At 54.7% G+C, this 21,904-nt stretch overlaps 2 protein-coding genes across 2 annotated transcripts in view; one reads left to right on the forward strand and one right to left on the reverse strand.

Moving 5' to 3' along the window:
- Positions 1-2,097: 2,097 nt before the first annotated feature.
- Positions 2,098-3,207, reverse strand: SSTR2 (somatostatin receptor 2). The gene has a single exon (XM_062175229.1). It carries the CDS (start codon positions 3,205-3,207, stop codon positions 2,098-2,100), a length of 1,110 nt encoding a protein of 369 aa, XP_062031213.1.
- An 8,280-nt stretch (positions 3,208-11,487) lies between these two features.
- The window catches only part of SLC39A11 (solute carrier family 39 member 11), a 412,593-nt gene continuing 402,176 nt past the window's right edge, over positions 11,488-21,904 (forward strand). The window contains exon 1 of the mRNA XM_062216930.1: positions 11,488-11,535. The gene's annotated coding sequence lies outside the window, so the exon portion shown is untranslated. The remainder of the gene's footprint in view (positions 11,536-21,904) is intronic.

Below are 21,904 nucleotides of genomic sequence, written 5' to 3' on the forward strand. Positions count from 1 at the left end.
AGGAGAAGCACCTGACTCCTGCCATCGGATCAGCGCGGTGCGCTGGCCGCAGCACGCCAGCCGCGGTGGCCATTGGAGGGTGAACCAACGGCAAAGGAAGACCTTTCTCTCTGTCTCTCTCTCTCACTGAGCACTCTGCCTGTCTAAAAAAAAAAAGAAAAAGAAAAAGCTGTTCTTAATTAGACGTGGCTTCCAAGAAGCCCTGAACCGACATAAGTGCCTGCCGTTAGTGCTAACGTGGGGCTTCACTGTATATGCCGTTTTGCAGCAGTATTCCCCGCAGTCTTGCTTTGTAACTGCACTGTTTCTTTTCACATGGATTTATTTAGATACTGAACATATTTTTAATATTTATGTTGTATTTATTTATATATGAATGTATTTTTTTCTGAGTCACAGCGAGTCCTTTTGGGAGTGAGGTGGTGTGACTGGTACAGACAGGAGAAGGCAGAGGCCAGCAGTAGGCAGGGGGCAGCACTCATTTGTTCTGACCGCCCGGTGGCCCTGGCTTGGGGAGCCACAGGAGGAAAGCTCGTTTTAAACATGGCAAAATCTACATGTGAGCCTCTGAGAGTGATCAACACCCAGGCTTATATTTCTCCATCCCCTGCAAAGTGGCCAGTGAGTGACATGGGCGTTATTTCTTTTCTTACCACCTGTCCCTGAGCCCATCTATGATTTTGGGGACAAAGCCAGTGATGACGTGACGTGCCCGTGTGTGACAGACCTCGAAGAGTCCTCTGAGAGTCAGCGTGCCCTCAGTGTGTATACAGTCGGTGCCGCAGGCAGCCTGGCAACACCTGTGAAGTGCGCGTGCGTGCCCGTGTTCCATGCGCTCTTTCCTGTGCCGTGTGACTTTGTTAACGCCCAGCTTTGTTTAAGGTCCTTGGAGAACCCCTTGGAGGAGCTGTGGAATCACATTTCCATTTTCTTTCATTAGGAAGCTATGTCTGGCATGAAAAAAAAAGAAAAAAACCACAATTTCATGGTTCTCTTGAAGGTACAGTTTTGCTCCATTCTTATTAGTTTATTTTCACGGCAAGGAGAACACAGCTATTTCCCCACAAGAATCAGAGTCCGTGTTTTGCCGTTCAGGTTAGCGATCTCCCTCCCCATGGCTCCCTAAGAAAAACTAAAGCAATGTGAGAAAGAAGAAAGCGCAGTCTCATCACAAAGCAGGTGTCTCCTGATGGACAGAGTCGCCAGTGACTGCGGCTGTGTCCGAGTTCCTGGCGGGTGAACCAGCAGTCCCGTGACTCCACCCGAGAAGCAGGCGCAGGTGCACTCACGCCCTGCAGCGTCACGGTCGTCTCTCCTTCCCCTCTGATTCCGACCTGACTCTGCCTGAACTGAACGAGGCCGGGCCCCAGGGCACAGGCAGGCTTTGTGAGGCTGGGAGGATGTGCACCTGCAAGGACCCTTCTTAAGGAAAAGAATGCAAAGTGTTCTTACTTTCACAACTTTGTACACAAACACATGACCATGCGAACACACACACACACACACACAGCTCAGGTTCCTCCTGGGCCTTGGGAAGGCTCACAAAGGAGATCCCTGAAGCTTAAGTTTTATTGGCTCCATGGTGAGTCCATTTCTGTGGGTGCTGTACTGTGGCAAATGCCCACCTCTGCCATGCACACGTGAATTTGAACTTGTGTAACGTGAACACAGGAAACACAGGGTCTAGGACTATACAGAGAGCACATAGGAATACGCGAGTATAAATATAAGAACACAACATTACATGTTGGGTTTTGAACACACACACACACAAACACACAGATACATTTTTTTTCTATTTTTTTGAGCTTCAGCATTTCTAAGGCTCACACCCCAGCCACGAGCTCCTCTTCTGCAGATTTTGACTTGTCAGTTTGCCTTGAAACGGTCACCTTGAAGGGGAGGTAGTCAATGTACTACGCCGTCGTTCAACCACTCAAATGCTGTCTTCTGAACTGGACTCGTGCTGGGCAGTCTCTCCCATTCTAGAATTCTGCCAGGCGTGATGGGTGGGAGGGAGGAAAGGGGTCTCCAGGGAGCCCGCTGCCGGGAAGCAGAGCTTGGCCGGTTTCGTTTGTTTATGTTTCCCCAGGCAGCTCAGATGCTGGTTTGGAGGTCTCCATTGAGCAGGGTCCTCTGGGTCTCCGTGGTCTCATTCAGTCGGGCTTTGTCCTGCTTGCTGTCACTGCGTTCCCCATCGTCTGCGCCGCTCACTTTGACCAAGCACAGGACGTTCTGGAAGCTCTTCTTGAAGTTGTCAGATAAGAAGGCGTACAGGATAGGGTTGGCACAGCTGTTGGCATAGGTGAGGACCACCACGAAGTCAAACATGCCTTTAAGGGCGGGGGTGGGGCTGATGGCCACAGAGACGGAAGACACGTTGAATATGTAGAAGGGGAGCCAGCAGAAAATGAAGACGGCCACCACGATGGAGACCATCCGGGTGACCTTCTTCTCGGACTTCTTCCTCTTGGAGGAACCCACCCGGATTCCAGAGGACTTCACTTTGATGATGATGAACAGGTAGCAAAGACAAATGATGGTGAGGGGGACCAGGAACCCCAGGATGAAGGCGTAGATGATGAACCCCGTGTACCATGCCCCAGATTCCCCCGGCCAGTTGATGGTGCAGCTGCTTCTGCCCCACTGGTTGCTCCGGAGCCCAGCATAGATCATGATTGGCAAGATGACCAGCAGAGAGACGCCCCACACGGCCACGTTGATCATCTTGGCTGTCCGGGGTCTCCTCCACTTGGCGGACTTGATGGGGTGCACCACCGCCAGGTAGCGGTCGACGCTCATGACTGTCAGGCAGAAGATGCTGGTGAACTGGTTGATGCCGTCCACGGTCATGACCACACGGCAGATGGCCTTGCCGAAGGGCCAGTGGACCAGCGCCACCTGCATGGCCAGGAAGGGCAGGCCCAGCATGAAGAGCTCGTCTGCGATGGCCAGGTTGAGGATGTAGATGTTGGTGATGGTCTTCATCTTGGCGTAGCGGAGGATGACGTAGATGACAAGTGTGTTGCCGCACAGCCCCACGATGCAGACCACAAAGTAGATGAACGTGAGGACGGCGTTGCTCGTCGTGTCGTAGAAGGGCTCTGTCTGGTTCGAGCTGTTGGCCACTGCCACCGAGCCGTTGGGGTCGAACGGGGAGGACAGCCATGTTTGGCTCCCGTTGGGAAGCTCGTAGGCCATGTCCATGGCTGCTGTTCAGTCCTAGGCTGGAAAGAGCTCAACTCTCACCTTAGTGGGCCTTGGAGACCCAGGACCCACTGTGACATCTGGAAGGAAAACAAAACAAAACAGGAAGATTGGCTCATCAGTCCCACGCTATTGAAACTGTCAGTGACTTTCCTCATTTCTGTGGGCCTCTCGGGCATGCTGTCACCTGGAGTGTGTCACCGTCACACCCCAGCAGCGCAGCCGCCAGCCCCTCCTCGCTCGGCGCCCAGACTCAGTTTCTGACTTGCTTCTGCAATAGTGGGGGAGGGGTTCGGGTTAAGCCACCATCTCTGATGACGCACGCACGGTGGGTGGATCTGGCTGTGGGTTCAAAACCACATAACTTGGACTCCCTCAAGAGATGGCTGGTCCTAACCATGAAGACACAGAGCTTAGAGAGGTTCTGCCTCTGACCTCAGAGGGGGCCTGGCGCTGGCCGCTGTGGCCGTGTCCTGCAAGGAAGTCTATGCTGGTTGGGTGACAGCTTTGGAGTCTCCCTCCCCTGAAATCCACTCATGCACGAGCCCCGGACTTGAGGGGGAGAAGTCTGGGTTCCACCGCTGAGCCCAGGGGACCTGGTGCCCGGCCCTTAGCTGCTCTCACTCTCGTTTGCTGCAGGGATGTCAGGAAGGTTAAATGATGTAAGGTGTGTGAAAACCCCTCACATTGTGGTAGGCTGCTAATAGGACCTCAGAAATATTGTCCCCCCCCTTTTTTCTTTCTAACATCTTATTATCTCTAATTTATTGAAATCTGCCTATGCAGTGAACCAATTTACTGTCTTCAATGTTAAAAATAAAAGTCTGGCTTGCTTTCATTTTAGAAATGTATGTTTTAGTTTCCTCTTCTTCCTGTGTTTGCTTCTTGAATACCCAGTGCTTGACTTGCTTACGCCTGGAAAGGCTGTTTCCTAGAGCCCTGTGTGAGACCTGCTCCAGAAGGCTACTGACGACCTGGAGGCTTTGCCTGCAGTTCCCTGGTTAACGGCAAACCCAGGAGCCAGGTGAGGGAAGCAGGCTCATCCGTCGACAGGAACAGAAGTTTCTAGAACCACGTCATGCATTCATGCCCGCTACCTTCTCAGTATTCCATGTCATCCTAAGAGGTGGGGATAATTCTCCCCATTTTATTTATGTATTTATTTTAAAAGACTTATTTATTTGAATGGCAGAGTTACAGAGAGAGAGAGACAGAGAGAGAGAGAGAGGTGTTCAATCCTCTGGGTTACTCCCCTGATGGCCACAACAAAGGGCTGGGTTAGGCTGAAGCCAGGAGCCAGAAGCTTCAGAGCTAGGAGCTTCATCCGGGTCTCCCACATGGGTTGTAGGGGCTCAAGTACTTGGCCCATCTTCTGCTGCCTTCCCAGGAGCCTCTGCAGGGAGTTAGATGGGAAGTGGAACAGCCTGGATTTGAACCGGCGTTAACCACCAGGCCACAGCGCCGGCGCCTGTTATCCCCATTTTAAAGGCATGGAAACTGAGGCTTACAGAGTTTAAGTAATTTGTTCCCATTCTCGTGTGTGATTGTCAGAGCTGGGATCTGAACACAGGCTACCTGACCCTAAGTCTGGGAAACTTTTCGTGACATTATATTGGCTGCCCTGTGGACTGAAAAACAGTTGGGCTTTGGTTTAAAGCGACTGACTCCCATGTGTTACCTCCATGTGCAGAGAATAATTGTGCCAATAGTGGCTTGGCTTAAGATACAAAACAACTAAACGATTTATCTACAGCCACTTAAAAAATAACTGGAGGGCTTCTTTGTGTTTTTGGGGTGGCAGGGATACAGGAGTGGATCAGACGTGTGGCCACTAGGGGGTAACGAATTAGGGGAGACAGGCTAGGAAGCCACTTCATAGCGGGTGTGCACTGCGTAGAGGTATGAACAAGGAATGCCTGCCTTTCCCGGGCGACCCGGAGCTTCCTAGAGGAATGTTCTAGCTGCGCGGCGTGTGTGTGAAGGATGACGGAGGAGGAAGACGGCAGGCGGACATGGGGGCTTGTTCAGCAGTCAGTGGGAGTCATGCACTCGGCTGCCACGTTCCCCACCGCACAGGGTACTTTTCCTGGGGCCCCGGGGCCTGAGTGCGGTCAGAGAGGAAGCGCTGAACGCTCACATAGACTGCACATGAATTCCAGGAGCCCGAGCCAGCCACAAGGACGAGAGGACCCTAGCCCATCTGTCTCTATTTCCAGGTGCTCAGCTTCTGTCCACGCTCACTCCCCCACCACACAGCTGTCCGTGAAGTGAGGCCTGGGCTTTCTGACCGACCTTTGGGGACCCAGGATTGGATGTCTGCATTGAGTTAAAGAAAAAGCATCAACCAGCAGCTCTCAAAACCCAAAGCTGTAAAGAAACTGTTCCCAGTGCTGCCGGATTAACTTGGATGGTGTCCGCCCTGATTTCTAACCAGCTTGTCAGCTACTTTAATCCTGCAGACCCGGACTCCTGCTTAAGCTGCCTGCGCTCAGGGTGCACGTGAATCCCGGGCGTCCTCGGGGGTCCCATCTCTGTGCCATGAATGGCTGCACTGCAGGGGCTGGGGACAACGGAGACCCCTGGCCTGCAGAAGCCCTACCTGGGGCTACTGGCCAGGGATGGGTGGTTGTGCTGGGCTATGCAGGAGCCTCGGATGCTGCTCTCCAGCCCTAACTCTGCCCTTTGTGGCTGGAGTCCTGCCAAAGTGGACCTGAGCGTATGACGACAGGTTTTTTGTTTTTTTTTTTTGTTTTTTTGTTTTTTTTTCCTGAGAAGGCTGAGAAGCCACGCATCCCCACTTTGCGAGGGGCAGCAACCGGCAGGGGCCGCGCCTTGGAGATGCTGGCAGAGATGCAGGGAGGGGAGCCGAGGAAGCAATTAGGGTGGGTGGTGGTTTATTTACCCAAGAAGTCAGCCGTCTAAGGTCCCCCAGTGACTTCTGCTGCTTTTGGTTCCACAGACAGTGGGTCCGAGACTTGCTGATTTCTGGTTAAATTACATGTACGAGGAAGTTGGATTTTCGGCTCGCTCTATTTCGCAGCCCGGGATTGCTGGCTACTGAAGCGCTCCCTGGTTGTCAGTTTCCTCTGAGACTGGGTCCCGGCTCTGCTGGGGAGGAGGGTGGGGGCAGCGTCGCCACTCACAGCCTCCGCCGCCCAGAGGGGCCATGCTGGGCTGCCCAAGAAACCTGTGTTGGGAGAGGGACCCGGCATCGGCGCGGGTCCAAGTCCTACGCAGCGTCCGTTCCTCCTGTCTCCCCAGCGTCTTTCCCACGTTCTGTCCCCACCCCCGTGTCCCTCCGGTCTGCTGAACCCGGCTGGAGCGTGACTGCCCGGGCAGGGAGCGTGCGGGCCACCTGCGGGGGCTGGAGCGCCCGGGAGAAGCCGGGGGGCGGCGCGGCTGGAGGGGATGGGCGCCGGCAGCGGGGAGGCGAGCGGCAGGACAGCTCCGCGGGCACAGATACCTCCGCCGCCCCAGCCGAGGGAGCACCCCCGAGGGGAGGGAGCGGAGGTTGTGGTGCAGCACCCTGAACGCCAACGGGGCTGAGCTGCCGCGGACGGACAGCTGGGGGCGGACGACGGTCGCCTAGGGGCTTGGCGGGCGGCTCCCGGGCGCGGGCCATGCAGTCTGCTAGGTTCTCTCCAAACCCAGGCAAACTGTCCCGGCTGCCGGGCGGGCTGGGGGCGGCGGCTGCGGCGGCGGGGGTTGGTGCAGACCCAGATCGTTCAAGGCCCAGCCGGACGAGGAAGAACAGAGCAGCCCCTCTTTCCTTCCCTCCGCTTCCGCCGCCTGCCCCGGGGTGGCACCTGCGTGGGATCTCTGGGTGCGCGCCCCGGAAGAGCCACTGGCCGCCACCTGCCGTGTCTCCCCGCCGGCCTCGCTTGCCTCGGACCGGGAGGGAAGTTGTCCCCTTAGCAGCCACCACCTGGATGGACACCCGGGCCGAGGGGCACTCGCCACGAACGCGGGCGCGAGGCTATGCGGACAAGTCCATCCCAGCAAACACAGCCCGCAGCCCCTACTCAGGTCGGGAGACCGCTGTGGTTCATTTCCACAAGTCACCCCCAAAGGGCACCGGGTCCCACGCTAAGGCGCAGCTATGGGCGCATCGCCCGCCACCAGCGAAGATGCACACAGGTGCCCAGGTACGATTCTCGCTCTCTCCAAATCTCTCTCTCTCTCTCTCTCCCACGGGCACACTCGCACACCTCACCTTCGCTTTTCCGCTGCAATCGGCTGGCTCGGCTCACTGGCACCCTGCGGTTGGCTGTCTCCGACCCAGCCGGCGCCCGGGCGCGAAGCAGCTTGGCCAGTACCTGGTGCTAGGTGTCCGGGGTTCCGGGCCCCACAGCCCCCTCGCGCCGGCTTCTGCTCGCCCCTCGTGCGTTCCAGAGCACTCTCGGCCCGCAAACCTCTGGCACCCAGCGGTGGGCAGGCGCTCGGGGCGCCGGTGGCCTTAGGAGCGAGCGCGCGCGCGCCGGTGGCTGCGCGGCTTGGACTGGCCCAGCCGGCCCGGGCCCCTCGCCACAGTTCCCCACGCCCCCCTCGCGTTACGTCACCGTAGCTTCGCTCCGCCCGCCCGGTCCTGGAGGAGGACCCGGGTGAGACAGGTGGAGAATCTGGCCGGTGGCTGCGGGCAGCCGCGGCGGAGAGAGGGGACCCCCGGGCGGGGGGCCAGAGGGGAAAAGCGACTTCAGGGCCTCGGAGTCTCCTGGCCAGGACCCGCGCCGCTTCCCCCCGGTCTCCGGGAATCACTGCCGCTCACCAGCAGCTGGCGTGGCGGCGGGGCAGAGCCCGAGCCGCTCAGGACCTTCGTGGCTTTCTCAGCCTGGAGTTTACAAAGCTACGTTTACCGTGGGCCAGGGTGCAGGGCAACGCTACGGGGGAAAGGGGTGGGGGAGCGGCGCCTCTGCGTGCGGGGGCCTGTCTGAGCCAGCACCTGGGTCCCACGGTGCGGTTCGAGGAGCCGCTGGCTCCGACTTCCCCAGGGTTTCCCAGCTCCGAGGGAGGCGCCGTGGGCCAGGCAGCCGGTCCCCTGCCTGGGCAGTCGCACCTGCTGGACTGACTGCTGGGCAGAAGGGAGTTGTGTCGCATCCAGCAGCAGCGACTTATTTTTTTGACTGTGATGATTCAGCCTCTGTCCCAATGGTTTAATAAGGCATAATCAATCCTTCAGCCTCCCTTCCCGCACCCTTTCCCAAGTAGGGGCACGCATCACACACACACACACACACACATCCCTCCCTTCCTCCCTCCCTCCCTCCCTCCCTCCCACGGTTTCAGACAATGGGAAAAAGGAAAGCGAATTCCCAAGTAGCTTTCTCTGTGGGCTGGACTGGCCCGGTCTGTCCTTCATATTAGCTGATTTCCAATCTGCCAGTGCAAAGCCAACGTCCAGAATCTGTTTCGAAGGTGGGGTGAGCCCTGGAGATGGGTGATGACCTAAGCCACTCAGTCAGGTAGCAGACAGCTGCTTGGAAGGGTGGAAGCCGGGGGCTCCCACTGAATTCGTCTCCTTTTGAGATGTTGGTCATGAAGGGGCCTGGATTCTGTGTCCTGCAGCTCTGTAACCAGAGCCTGCGTGGAACTGAGCCAGCGGCGTCCCAGCCGGTCTGGGAGTCAGCGTCTCTTTAGGCTTCTCTGTGTAGCTCCTCAGGAGGAGGGTGGGTCTCTGCTCCCTCCATTAGCTGACACAGGAGAGGTGGTTGTGGGGCGAGGGAGGCAGGGGAACTGAGCTCAGGGGAACTCCGCTCTTCTGGTGACACTGTTGCTACACTGCCTGTTGCCCCCTCTGGCTTAAAAGCCAGTGACCCCTCGGGGTGGGCATTGTGCAGGGGGTTCCGTTCCTGCGTGGGATGCTCACATCCTACATTGGATGGAGTGCAGTTAGCTTCCTGCTGAAGCGCCTGGGAAGGCAGTGGGTGATGGTCTAAGCACTTGGGCCCCTGCCACCCACGTGGGAGACCCAGATAGAGCTCCTGGCTCCTGGCTGCAGTCTGACCCAGGCCTGTCCATTGTGAACGTTTGGGGAGTGAACCAATTCCCCCCTCCCCCCGCCTCTGTCATTCTGCCTTTAAATCAATCAATCTTAAAAACAACAACCAAAATCAACATTCCCCAGTGGTTTGTAGAAAAAGAGGGAGAAGGAGGAGCCAGGGTGCCCACTGTGCCCTCAGATTCCTTCCCCTGGTCCCCTATCATCTTGTAGAAGTTTTCAAACTGTTAAGGTCCAATTCATGTATCATTTAGAAAACTAACCACTGTTTTCTAGCCCATGATGAACGAAGCCCTGGCTCCCAGCACCTCCTCCCCACCCTTCCCAGGAGACCTGGATGGGGCACGTGTGGTTTTTGGTTTCTTCCTCCTCCTCCTCTTCTATTTATTTGAAAGGCAGAGTTAGAGAGAGAGAGAGAGAGGGAGGGAGGGTGAGAGGGAGAGAGAGAGAGAGATATCTTCCATCTGCTGGTTCACTCCCTAAATGGCTGTAATGGCTGGGGCTGGGCCAGGCTGAAGCCAGGAGCCAGGAGCTTCATCCAGGTCTCCCACGTGGGTGCTGGGTCCTAAGGACTTGGGCCATCTTCTACTGCTTTCCCAGGCCATAGAAGAGAACTAAATTGCAAGTGGAGCAGCCAGGATTCGGAACTGGCGTGCATATGGGATGCCGGCACTGCAGGTGGAGGCTTTACCTCCTACACCACAGCACCGACCCGGTTTTTGGTTTCTGTTCAGTTTTGGAAGCACTAGCACAGCACAGGCTATTCCTGGAGGACCAGCTGCCCGGCCGTCTCCCTCCAAGGCGACCTGAGTTGGCACGTCAGGTTGCCTCTCTGACACGGTCGACCAAGCACAGTGGAAGCCCCTTTGTTGCATTTCTCTGTCAAGCCTTGGCCCCTATCCTCTCCCTCAGTCAGTCTGGGGAGCACGCGGACGTGCCCCATCCGCCTCGGGAACACCTGTCTCTGCTGCGGCTAGCAGAAGGGGATCCAAGCAACACTGGCCACGGCAGCAGGAAACGTGTCGTCTAGAACAGTCGTTGATTTTGTCCACCCCTTGGGGGCTTGTCCTCCCCTCCCCGCCTTTGAATGCCTCACAGGACCTGCTCGGCTTGGCTGCCGCCTGCAGTCAGCAGCCGACCCCGAGCGCCCACGCCCTGTTGGCCCCTCCTCCTGCACCTGCTGAACGAAGCCTGCTCTGCTGTCCGCAGGGAGCCGCTGCCTCCTTTGCAGCTCCGTCAGTAACCAAGTAACACAACCTTGAGCCAGAAGAACGGAGGGGCTGGGGAGAGAGAACCTCCCCACTGGCTTGTGTGACAGCTTTAGAGCAATGAAATAGCGCCTTTCCCCCTTGCGGCACTTATCAGAGGGACGGTAGACAGCAGGAAATTAAGGACAGGGGCAGGACAAAGGGCCCACGGCCAGTGCTCAGCCTCTGACCAGGGGAGACGCTGCGCAGTGTAGACATTGAGCTCCCATGTAGGTCATTCCGGCTCCTAGTGGCCTAATGTGTTAAGTGGAGGGTAATTGTTACTCTGCGAATGGGTTCAGGGGAAGTATTGCAATTAGGCCTAGAGCGAAATCCGGCTGGAGCGCTGGGCCAGGTTAGATTGGACACCCATCCTCGCACCCAGCCTGGTGTCTGTTGTCTCTTTGGGGCTGCCAGGATGAGGCTCCCCGATTCCCCGGGTGGGAAAGGGTAGCACCCCGGCTGTGGAGGACATCAGAGGTAGAGAGGGAGGGGAGGGACTCGCATGGCGACCGTGTTACTGGGCTTTGGAGACACTCCTGTTGTCAGCTGTGCTGTCCTTTACCCCACCCCCGTCATCTGCACTTTACTGAAATGAAATGTCAGCTTCGGCATTCTAATCCCAAGACCACATTTGCACCTGCTAGAATGGAAAATCTTTCCTGACACCGTGGGAAACTGATGTGTAGTTTGGAAAATAACGATTTGTCCGTTGGCACTGCAGGTTTAATGGTCTCTTCAGATACACAAGGGGTTAAGGCGACTGCCTCTCTCTCTCTCTCTCTCTCTCTCTCTCTCTCTCTCTCTCTCTCCCACTCCCTCATGCTGTGAGTCTGCCTTGGCACATCACCATTTTTCTCAGCATCAAGGAATGCGTCGTGAGCAGGTGTAGAACCCCTTTGGGAACTGTCCCCAGGTAGTTCTGGAATCAGATCCCGGTTCAGAGGCACTGGGACCCACATGCTATTTCTCTTCCTTTACCTCCTCCAGCTTGGCAGAAACACCCATTGGCATGGAATCCTGGAACCAGAAGGAACCTTAGAAACTCGGGTTTATGGCCCACACCCCATCGCTACCGAGAAAGAGGTACTGGATTCAGAGGCGCCAGGCGACCTGGCCAGGGTCCCTCAGCTAGGGAGAGGCAGCATCGAGAGTCGAGTCGCAGACTCCTGCCCCTACAGCAGGGACATCTCCCCAAGCAGTGTGAAAGCTGGGGTGGGGGGGAGAGAGGAGTCCCCCCACGTCTGTCTCAGCACCTCCCCTCCCCCTGCACTGTCCCTGCTGCTGTCCCCCTGGCTCCGGTTGGCAAGCATGGGGTCGTCCTGTACCGGTGACTTGCTCCGGGGTGCACTTCCCTGGGGCACTCGTTCCGCAAGGCGCTAACCGCACAGGAGCAGAGGCTGCCCGTCCGCCCCGCGACGTGCGCGTTCCCCGTGCTTGTCAGCCGTGCCCACAGGTGACACTTGTCCAGCTGTCCACTGGGCACATGCTCTCACTGAGTACTCTCCACCTGTGGAGCTGGTCGTGCTGTTCCCACTGTTAACACTGTCATTCTGAGAAGTCTTGCGGGAAAAGACACCTGGCATCCTTTTGCCTAGCGTGTCCCAATTTATTTAGCCCCAAGAATCTTCCTTATGGATGATTTCTGTTATTTTTTTAAAGATTTATTTGTTTATTATTTGAGAGGCAGAGTCACAAAGAGACAGAGACAGAGACAGAGAGAGAGAGGGAGGTCAGTCTTCCATCTGCTGGTTCACTCCCCAGTTGGCCTCAAAGGCTGGAGCTGTGTGGATCTGAAGCCAGAAGCCAGGAGCTTCCTCCTGGTCTCCCATGCAGGTGCAGGGCCCAAGCACTCGGGCCATCCTCCACTGCACTCCCGGGCCATAGCAGAGAGCTGGACTGGAAGAGGAGCAACCGGGACAGAATCTGGCGCTCCGACCAGGACTAGAACTCGGAGTGCCGGCGCTGCAGGCGGAGGATTAGCCTAGTGAGCCGTGGCGCCAGCCAACCCCATTCTTAGTATCCCTATTTGTGAATGATGTAACGGGTACAGAGGGGTGAAGTTCTCTGCCCAAGGCCACACAACTGCAAGTGACAGAGCCCTCCCAGGTTTGGATACCGGAGCACAGATCTGCAGAGTAACACACTTGGGAGACTGGGGCTCCCAGAGGCTGACTGCCTGGAGAAGGGCCCACCCCCCGCCCCACTCCCCCTCCCCCAACAGCCCTAATTGCTTGTCCCTGCAGGTGTTTTTGTTGATGAGTTCTGGATCATTTCCAGGCTCCTGAGGCCTTGACAACCATCCAGTCCTTCCAGGACCCCCGTTGCTCCTCCTTCCAGACTGAGCGAGGTGACAGAAAGTGCCCAGTGTGCACCTGCTGTGTGTGTGAGCAGTCGAAGGCTCCTGGGAGAGCAGCCTGTCGGGGCTTTGCCACCAGGCCGCACATGGCAGTCACCTGGATGCCCTGGCTCCCGCCCTGCTAATTCGTTTTAGGGCTTTCGGGTGATTTTAATGTGAGCCTAGAACCACTGAGGGCCCAACCTCTCAGTGTCTTTCCTGTAGAGCAGGGCTGGGGAGCTTCCTGCCTGTGGGCTGTATAAGGCCCTTGAAATCATCGGTGTGGCCCTGCCGAGGCAATTGCAGGCTGCACCGAACATTCAGTCAATCTCTAGCAGGCTAATTTTTAGGTTAATAATTTTGTGTGGACCGTGAATGATGTGATAAATATCTAAATGACCCTTGGCAGAAAAGGGGTTCCCTACCCATGCAGGGGCTCCCAGTGTACCCCATCAGCCCAGGCCACTGTATGTGGACCAAGGGAGGTGTGAACAGGGTTTGTGTGCAGTGTGGGCCTGGGTCCCTCTGCTTCCTGGGCAAATGGAACCCGGGTTACCTCCTCGCAAGGGAAAACCCCTTCCAGTAACAAACACCCCTGGCCTCCTAGTGGGATCTCAGGGTGGGGTGGGGTGGCTCCTCGGTGCCCCTCAGTGAGTGCCATTTGCAGGGGCCCTGTCTCTTAGAGGAGTGGGTATTGCACACCTTGCAGCAGGGCAGCGACTTCTCTGATGAACGGACCGCAGTGTTTTGTCTGTATTAGGGCAGCAAGGATGGGATCCAATCCCAGCCAAAGGTACAGAATGCATCCTATCACCTCACCCTTATTTCTGACGTGTTCCCTCCTGGGGTCTCCGTTCTTGTGTGTTGCCAGCAGCCAGAGACCTCACCAGTGACGTGTCCCACCCTGACGTCTCTCCAAGAACAGCTCGGCTTGGCACCGGCCGTGTTCCTTGTCCTTTTCCTTCTGCATTAGTGGCCAACATGATAGCTTGTTCCCGACAGGCCAGAGGATGCCGCCCGGTGTCGCAGGGCTTTGGGGGAGGATCGGCAAGTGGAGAAGCCGGCCTGATGTGGGTGGCTGGGTGGGTGGGGCTCTCACGGCAGCCTGCAGCTCTCGCTCTGAGTCAGGAATTTCTGCTGCTGAAGGACCTGCTCCCCAGGAGGCAAAAGGTTCGAGCTAATGCAGGAACTGCCGAGGGTATACAGCATCCCCCGACCCTGGGGAATATGTTCTAAGGCCTCCCCGCCAGGGATTCCCCAAAACTGTGGATACTACTGAACCCCACATATATGTGCTATGTTTTCTTCCCACATAAGCACACACCTATGATAAAGCCCGGATTGTCAACCACGGGACAGGTGCTGTGGTGCAGTGGGTTAAGCTGCCGCCAGGGGTGTCCATGACCTCTGTTTGAGTGCCCGGTTTGAGTCCTGGCTCCTCTGTTTCTGATACTGCTTCTTGCTAATACATCATGGGAGGTGACAAATGATGGCTTAAATGCTTGGGCTCCACAATGGTGGAGTCCTGGACCCCTATCTTCAGCCCACTTGAGCCCCGAGTATTGCAGGCATTTGGGGGAGTAAACCCATGGAGGGAAGATCTCCCTCCCTCTCTCCCTCTGGCTCTGCCTTTCAAGTAAATGAAAACAATAAACAGAAATATTAACAATATACATTAGGCTGAGTAAGAGATGAACAACAATAGCTACTAATAAACTAGAACAATTATAGCGACAGACCGCAGTAAACAGTGTTGAAAGCTTATGGGTTATTTCTGGAATTTTCCATTTAATATTTCTGGACCACTGTTGACCACATGTCACAGAAACTGCAGAGATAAAACCTGTTTGAATCCTCTGCTTCCAAAGAGGCTGCAGTTCCCAGGCCGGCCCAAGGAGGGGGTGAGCGTGCAGAACTCACCGCCCTGGGCATCCTTGACCGAGCCGCACCGGGGCTTGCAGGATGCGGCCCCACAGCCCACTGCCTGGCCTCTCTTTCCTGTTCTCCCCTCCACATCCTCCTACCCATCTGGGGAAGCAGTACAGTCTCCTTGGAGTCAGAACGGAGGCCGCCGGGCCTTGGAAGCCAATCATCTGCCACAGATTTGGACAGTTTCTGCCTCCCCCGCTCTGGCATCATTGATGAAGATGATCTCTCTGCCTGGGCCCTCACTGAGCTCAGGGTGGCCCCAGAGGAGGGAGCCTTTGAGGGCAGATGCAAATTCCACAGGGGGTGGTGGTGCAGCCACCTGGATTTGGGAAGCGGCTGGAGAAGCCGTCTCTAGGCCAAGCACCTGTTCTTGTGCTGCGTGCTACAGCCCAAACGAGGCTCCCGCTGAGCGCGATGGAGGTTTCTGTAATGCAGGAACGGTGGATTTCCCCCCTTCTGTCCTTGACGTAGGCTGCGGCTCCACGGAGACCCGTGGCCGTTGTTAGCTGGGATTTCAGTGGCAGGGCCAGGCGGGGCTTCGCTCAGCCAGGTGAAGCCCCAGCGGCGGGACCCGGCCACTTTCCGAAAGGGAGCCTTCCGTAGCGGTTTATTCCTTGTTCCCTGGGGACAGCCGGCTCATTTGGCTTTGTTTGCTGGTCCGGTCGCCAGTCCCCAAGCTTCACGGTGCCCACCTGCCCGAGCAGCCAGAGCAGATGGTCAGAGCGGGGAGCGGGGGGCTTCCCCGCCCCACAGATCATCCATGTGTCTCCTGTCGCCCCCACGGCCCCCAGACGGCTGCTGCTCCTCCTCCCCCTCCCTCTCTGCCACCTTACGCTCCTCTGACAGATTGTCCCTGGGGCTGCTGCCAGAAATGAGTGTCTCGGTGTCACTTCACACGCTCAGCCCTTCTCCCTGGAAAGACTCTTTTATTTGGGGCTGGGAAGCACCATTCCTGGGCTTTTGTTTCTAGCCCGCTGGAACCCTGAACTCTTCTGAGTGATTCCGTAAGGCTTAGGAAGTGTCCTTGCTCCAAGCAGAGGTGAGCAAGGACGTCGTAGGATCCCAGTGCGACCTGACACAGCAGGTAGCTGGGGTGGGGGTGGGGGCACGAGGCTTGGCTTCCCAGTGCCATGCTGATACTGCAGGATTCTTTCCATCACAGGCTCATTTAGACGGAACTTAAACAATGTTTACGACTCTTCTAAGTGCATGTAACAATTTGAAACAACAGAATCTGGCTGGCTCTACAAACCATAGCCTCTCACCTGCCCTCCTCCCACCCTGCTACCAAATGAAGATTTGGCGTGATACGTTTATTCTAAACATCGTAGTCTCAGCTCCAAAGTGAATTTCCAAAGATGAGTGTCAAAAATGATTTAGCCGCAGCAATATTGAATGCCTATTTTGTTTTCCAAAATGAGTGCTTTTCGGTGCTATCAGACTGTTTAGAAATAGCCAGTGTTCATTTGCTGTATAGTTCTGATGTGACTGGCATAAATAAGTAAACCAAAATCATAAAAACAGAACTGACAGTGTGTGATCATGCCTCTGAGAGACTTTATCTATATATGATCCTCCTGCACACCTCCATCCATCCATTGTCAATCCATCCATCCGCCTCCACCCCTCCCCCACCCACCCATCTATTTACCCACCTACCCACCCCCACCCATCCATATACCCTCCCATTCATCCATCTATCCACCCATCTATCCCCTCCACCCATCCATCTACCCATCTGTACACCCACCCACCCACCCATCCATCCACCCACCCATCCACCCACCCACCCACCCATCCATCCACCCACCCATTCATCCATCCACCCGACTCATCTATCCACCCCCACCCATCCATCCATCCACCCAAAAAGCGGGAAGAGCATATTAGAGAAAAGAAGGGAAAATTGATTTCTAAGTCTTGTGATCCGACTTCTGACCATACCCGACTTTGGGCAAGGGGCCTCAGAAGCCCCCCTGTTTCTCAGGAAGGGTTTGAAAAGCATCCGTGGCGATACTTATGTTCACGGAGCCCCTGCCTCTGCAGATCTTTCAGAGATCAGATGGTTTTTCATGGGCTCTTACATCCTTCTCGGGCTAGAGGCTTTAAAGGGCTGTCATGGCTGGAGCTGGTTTTGTCTCTGTCTTTGGTATCTTGCCACAAAACTGGCAGTCTGTCAAAAAGCAATTAGTGGTGCCTGACTTAATGAGCATTTGATGCATTTCTGTAGTGAGGTAAGAGGGAGGGCACCGCTGTAGAGTAGATAGATCGAGGCTGCCTGGTGGGCTTCAATTACTCATCCCGGTTACTGTCTTCTAAAATTATATCAGCTAGATGCTGCTAACAAATATACGCTGCTCTCCACTGCATGCTGGTAGAAGGATTTGTTTGACGAGTGGAATCTTTCTATTTTAAAATGCAATTTTATCTTTATCGAGCTCTGTTTGTGCATGGCTAAGAAGTCAAACAGTAGGATTAGGCTTCTAATGAAAATCAGCCAAGTTTGCCCCATCGTCCTGCATTTCTGATGTCCTGCCTAAACACAGACGCTCTCAATTCTTTTCGCTGTCGAACTTCTCTTTCTTTGTTTTTCTGTTTTACATGCCGTCGACTTTCTACCGTGAAGATCCCAGCTCACCACTCAGATGATGCATATCCCTACTCCCTCCCTTCCTTGTTGTCACATCACTGGCTGCTGTCTGCCATCAGCGTAGCCCCGTAAATATCCCTGACGCTGAGCCAGGCACTGTTCATTGCAGCCTCCCCTTTCTCGTAGAGCCTTTTGTTTTCCCTGCAGTTAATGGTTACCTCTGTGCTTACTTTTGTACGCACCTGTCAATGATTCATCCTCAAATTCTGACGGCATAGAAAATCTCTGACCCGACTGAAGGTGGCTGCTTCACATGTAGCTCGGAGGCATCCTGCCAGGGTCTCCTGGTGCTGTGCCCACACTGGCCCGCGGCTCCGTCTCAGGGCCCCTCATCGCTGTCCTCCTGGGCATTCCCCGGCCCACTGTCCCGTGTGAGGCTTGCCTTTCCTCTCGCTGGCTCTGTGCCTGGCTGGCTTCTCTGTTCTGGTGGAGCATCACTTTAGGGAACTTCTTGAGAAAGGGTGTGTGGTAGCCGGGCTGCAGCATGGACCCCAGTAGTCCCCGTCCCCCACACCGATCTGCGAGACCAGCCGGACACAATGGAGGCGATGAAATGGCACTGCATTAGAAAACGTGTTTTCAATAATTAGTTTGAAAGGCAGAGAGAGAGAGAGAGTGCAAGAGCAGTAATGGCTGCCCCTATCTGTTTTTTTTTTTTTTAAAAGATGTGTTTATTTATTTGAAAGAGAGAGAGAGAGAGAGAGAGAGAGAGAGAGAGAGAGAATGCCTCACATTCAGCTGGTGCTTTAATCTCCCTGTTGGGAGTACCGTGCCACATCGCACCTGCCAGGGGACCATGGATCCCCAAGCCTTGAGCTGGGCTTCTCAACCATTTATTTTTTTATGAGTAATCCTTTTTTTCTTAAAGCTGGGATGGGGAAACCATACAGTGGGGACGTGGTTTCAAGGCTCCAGCAGCCTGCTCTTCCCAGCCCTACCTGGAGCCCCCGGCACTGAGTGGCCCGGCACCTGACCGGTGTCTGTCCTCGTGCGCTTTGCCCCTGCAGCTCGTATTTCACTTTCTCCACTCTACAAAGTCACTTCTGTCCCCGGATGTTTCTCAACTTCCAAAATTTGGTCGTTATTTTCTTGGCTGCTGTCATTTCTCCCGACATTTTCTTAACCAGTTGGTTCAAAAAAAGCTTCCTGACTGTAATTTTAGAGGCATTTGGAAGGAAAAGGAGAAAATGGCATGTGTTTAAGCTGTCGTTTGCATGGTGTGCTAGTCTGCCCTGGAGCTTTGTTTTGCTTTCCTTTCTCGGTGCACTTGTTTAGTTTCTGTTTACTTAGCTTTTTGTTCTAGAGATTTATTTATTTTATTCGAAAGGCAGAGTTACACAGAGAGAAGGAAAGACCAAGAGAGGAAGGCCTTCCGTCCACGGGTGCACTCTCCAAATAGCCACAACGGCTAGGGTTGGGCCACGTTAAAGCCAGGAGCCAGAAGCTTCCTCCCGGTCTCCTATGTGGTTGCAAGGGCTCTAGCACTTGTGCCATCTTCCGCTGTTTTCCCAGGCCATTGGCAGGGAGCTGACTTAGAAGTGGAACAGTGGGGACTTGAACTGGTGCCTGTATAGGATGCCAGGGTCATAGGCGGCAGCTTTACCTGCCGTGCCACAGGGCTGTCCCCTCCTCGACATTTCACTGTACATCCGGGTCTGTCTGCCCCACTGGACAGGGAGCAATGAGAGCTGACGAAGCCCTGGCGCGTCCCATAGGAGCGCTGGCACAGAGGTCGCCCACTGGAGGAGGGGATCCGTCCATTCTGTGTTGCTTAAACCCCCAAGGCTGGGTGGGGGCTTTACACAGAAAAGAGCTCTGGTTAGCCCGCAGCTTTGGAGGCCCCAGAGCCTGATGCCGGCGTCTGCTCAGCTCTTGGCAAAGGTCTTGTGGCCACATCAGCAGCAGATGGCATCCTCGGGGGAGCACTTGGGAGGGGAAGGAGAAGGCGAGATAGGGAGTAAGAGAGTTGAGCTGAGCTACAATCCACTCTGTGAGCTGGCATCAGTTTCTCCTGAGAGCAGTGCCCCTCCCCCACCTAACAACCTTCCACCATGCCCCCACCTCTTAAAAGTCCCAGCGCGGCAGCAGCACCACCCTGGGGTCCAAGCTTCTAGCTTAGGGTCCTTTGGCGGTCACACTCCCAGGTCCATGGTGAGGAGAAACACCCACCGGGCAGAAGTGGCCGGGCCCGTGTGCCCAGTCATTGCCCGGGGGCTAAGAGGCTGGATGTGCGCTCAGCTTGGTGGCTGGGAAGGAGCCCGGAGGAGCAACGGCAGGAGGCTGTGGGCCAAGTGAACTTGAGGCTGAGCCGACAGTTCTTTCCTGAAAATCTGAGGGTGCGTTCGGTCCCATGGCCGCCCTGCAAAGAGAGAGGATGGGAGAGGCTGCCCCGGGGCGTGGCCCACTCCGAGAAGGGGTGAGAGGAGATGAGGCTGAGTCTGTAGATCGGAGGCGGGAGTTCAGAGACGCCACTCGTGTTGTTTTCCACTAAAAAATCAAGATAAAATCCACATTCAGGCCGGCGCCATGGCTTAACAGGCTAATCCTCCGCCTGCGGCGCCGGCACAGCGGGTTCTAGTCCCGGTTAGGGCACCGGATTCTGTCCCGGTTGCCCCTCTTCCAGGCCAGCTCTCTGCTATGGCCCGGGAAGGCAGTGGAGGATGGCCCAAGTCCTTGGGCCCTGCACCCGCATGGGAGACAGGAGAAGCACCTGCCTCCTGGCTTCGGATCAGCGAGATGTGCTGGCCATAGCGGCCATTGGAGGGTGAACCAACGGCAAAAAGGAAGACCTTTCTCTCTCACTGTCCACTCTGCCTGTCAAAAAAAAAAAAAAAAAAAAAAGGAAAGAAAAAAAAATCCACATTCAGTAAAATGCACCCACTTAACTCTGCAGTGCTGTGTTTTGGCAGACATACGCAACTGTGTTACGACCACTCCAATTAGGGTATCAAAGACCTGTCAGATTCTCCTGGGATCCTTTGTGGTCATCAGTTTCCAACAGCCCTAGCCCCTGGCGGCCATGGGTGAAACCCCCACCTCTACAGAGAATATCACGAATTGGACAGTGCATAGCCTTTTGCATTTGGCTTCTTCCGCTTAGCGTGGTATATCTGAGGTTCACCTATGTGTTGCTACCGTTAGCACATCTCTTGTTACTGTGGAGAATTCTACTGGGTGGCTGTACCATACTGGTCTCCAGTTTTTGGTGGTTCTGGATAACGCCGCTGTAAACATTCATGCACAGGTTTTGTGTGGGGACCCGAGTTTTCATTTTGGTTGCTTAAATCCTTAGGATAGGATCACTAGGTTGCACAGCAAGTGTGTGTTTAACTTCAGAAGAAACCGACAGATTAATTTCCAAAGTGGCTACTCTGTTTGCCCAGCCACTGCAGTGCAAGATTTCCAACAGCGCTTGGTAATGTCACTTTTCTTGGTCACGGTGATACGTATGTAGGGCTAGCTCATTACAGCTTTAATTTGTATTTTTCCCGGCGAGTAATCACACTGAGGACCTTTTCATGTGCTGCTTTGCAGTTTCTGTGTGTTCTTTGGTGGAATGTATTTTCAGATCTTTTCCCCAACTTTTGTTTGCATTGTTTTCTGGTTATTGAGTTACTGAGTTTCCTGACATTGTTATTGAGTTCTTTGTATATTCTGGATACAAGCCCTTTATTACATATATAATTTGCAAATATTTTCTCCCAATCTATACCTTGTCTTCTCACTCTAATAATAGTATCCTTCAAAGAACAGAAGTTCTTTATCTGATTAATCAGGTTTTTTTTTCTTTTATGGCTCCTGCTCTTGGGAGATAAGAAACCCTTGACTAACTCAAGGTCAGATACATTTTTCACTGCTGTTTCCTTGTGATGTCTTATAGTTTTCAGTTTACATTAAAGTCTGTTGTACATTTTGAATGACTGTGTAGGCAGGGTATGAAAGAGGGTCAAACTCGTGTTTTTGCTGTTGCACGTGACTGTCCAGTCATTGTGGCACTACTTGTTGTAAAGGAAGTCCTTTCTCCATTAGATTATTTTCGTATTTTTTAAAAAAAGATTTATTTATTTATTTATTTATTCGAAAGTCAGAGAGAGAGAGAGAGAGAGAGAGGTCTTCCATCTGATGGTTCACTCCCCAGTTGGCCGCAACAGCCAGAGCTGCACCGATCCAAAGCCAGGAGCCAGGAGCTTCTTCTGGGTCTTCCACACGAGTGCAGTGGCCCAAGGACTTGGGCCATCTTCTACTGCTTTCCCAGGCCACAGTAGAGAGCTGGTTCGGAAGTGGAGCAGCCGGGACTCGAATCGGCACCCAGATGGGATGCTGGCACTTCAGGCCAGGGTGTTCACCCACTGTGCCACAGCGCCGGCCCCTACTTTCGTATTTTAGTTGCAGATAATTGAGGAAATGTGTGCACGTGGGAAGTCTATTTTGCATTCTTCTCTTCTCCTGATTTCTGTGTCTTACCTTGTCGCTAATACTACCCCCTCTCGATGACTCCCATCGTAGTGAGTTTGAAAGCACACAGGAGGGGTCACCGG

The sequence above is a fragment of the Lepus europaeus genome, chromosome 18 (genome assembly GCF_033115175.1).
Source record: "Lepus europaeus isolate LE1 chromosome 18, mLepTim1.pri, whole genome shotgun sequence".
In the NCBI taxonomy this organism is placed as follows: Eukaryota; Metazoa; Chordata; class Mammalia; order Lagomorpha; family Leporidae; genus Lepus; species Lepus europaeus.

Excerpts from the sequence above, each read along its gene's own strand:
- SSTR2 (XM_062175229.1), bottom strand. The coding sequence starts at position 3,207 with ATGGACATGGCCTACGAGCTTCCCAACGGGAGCCAAACATGGCTGTCC.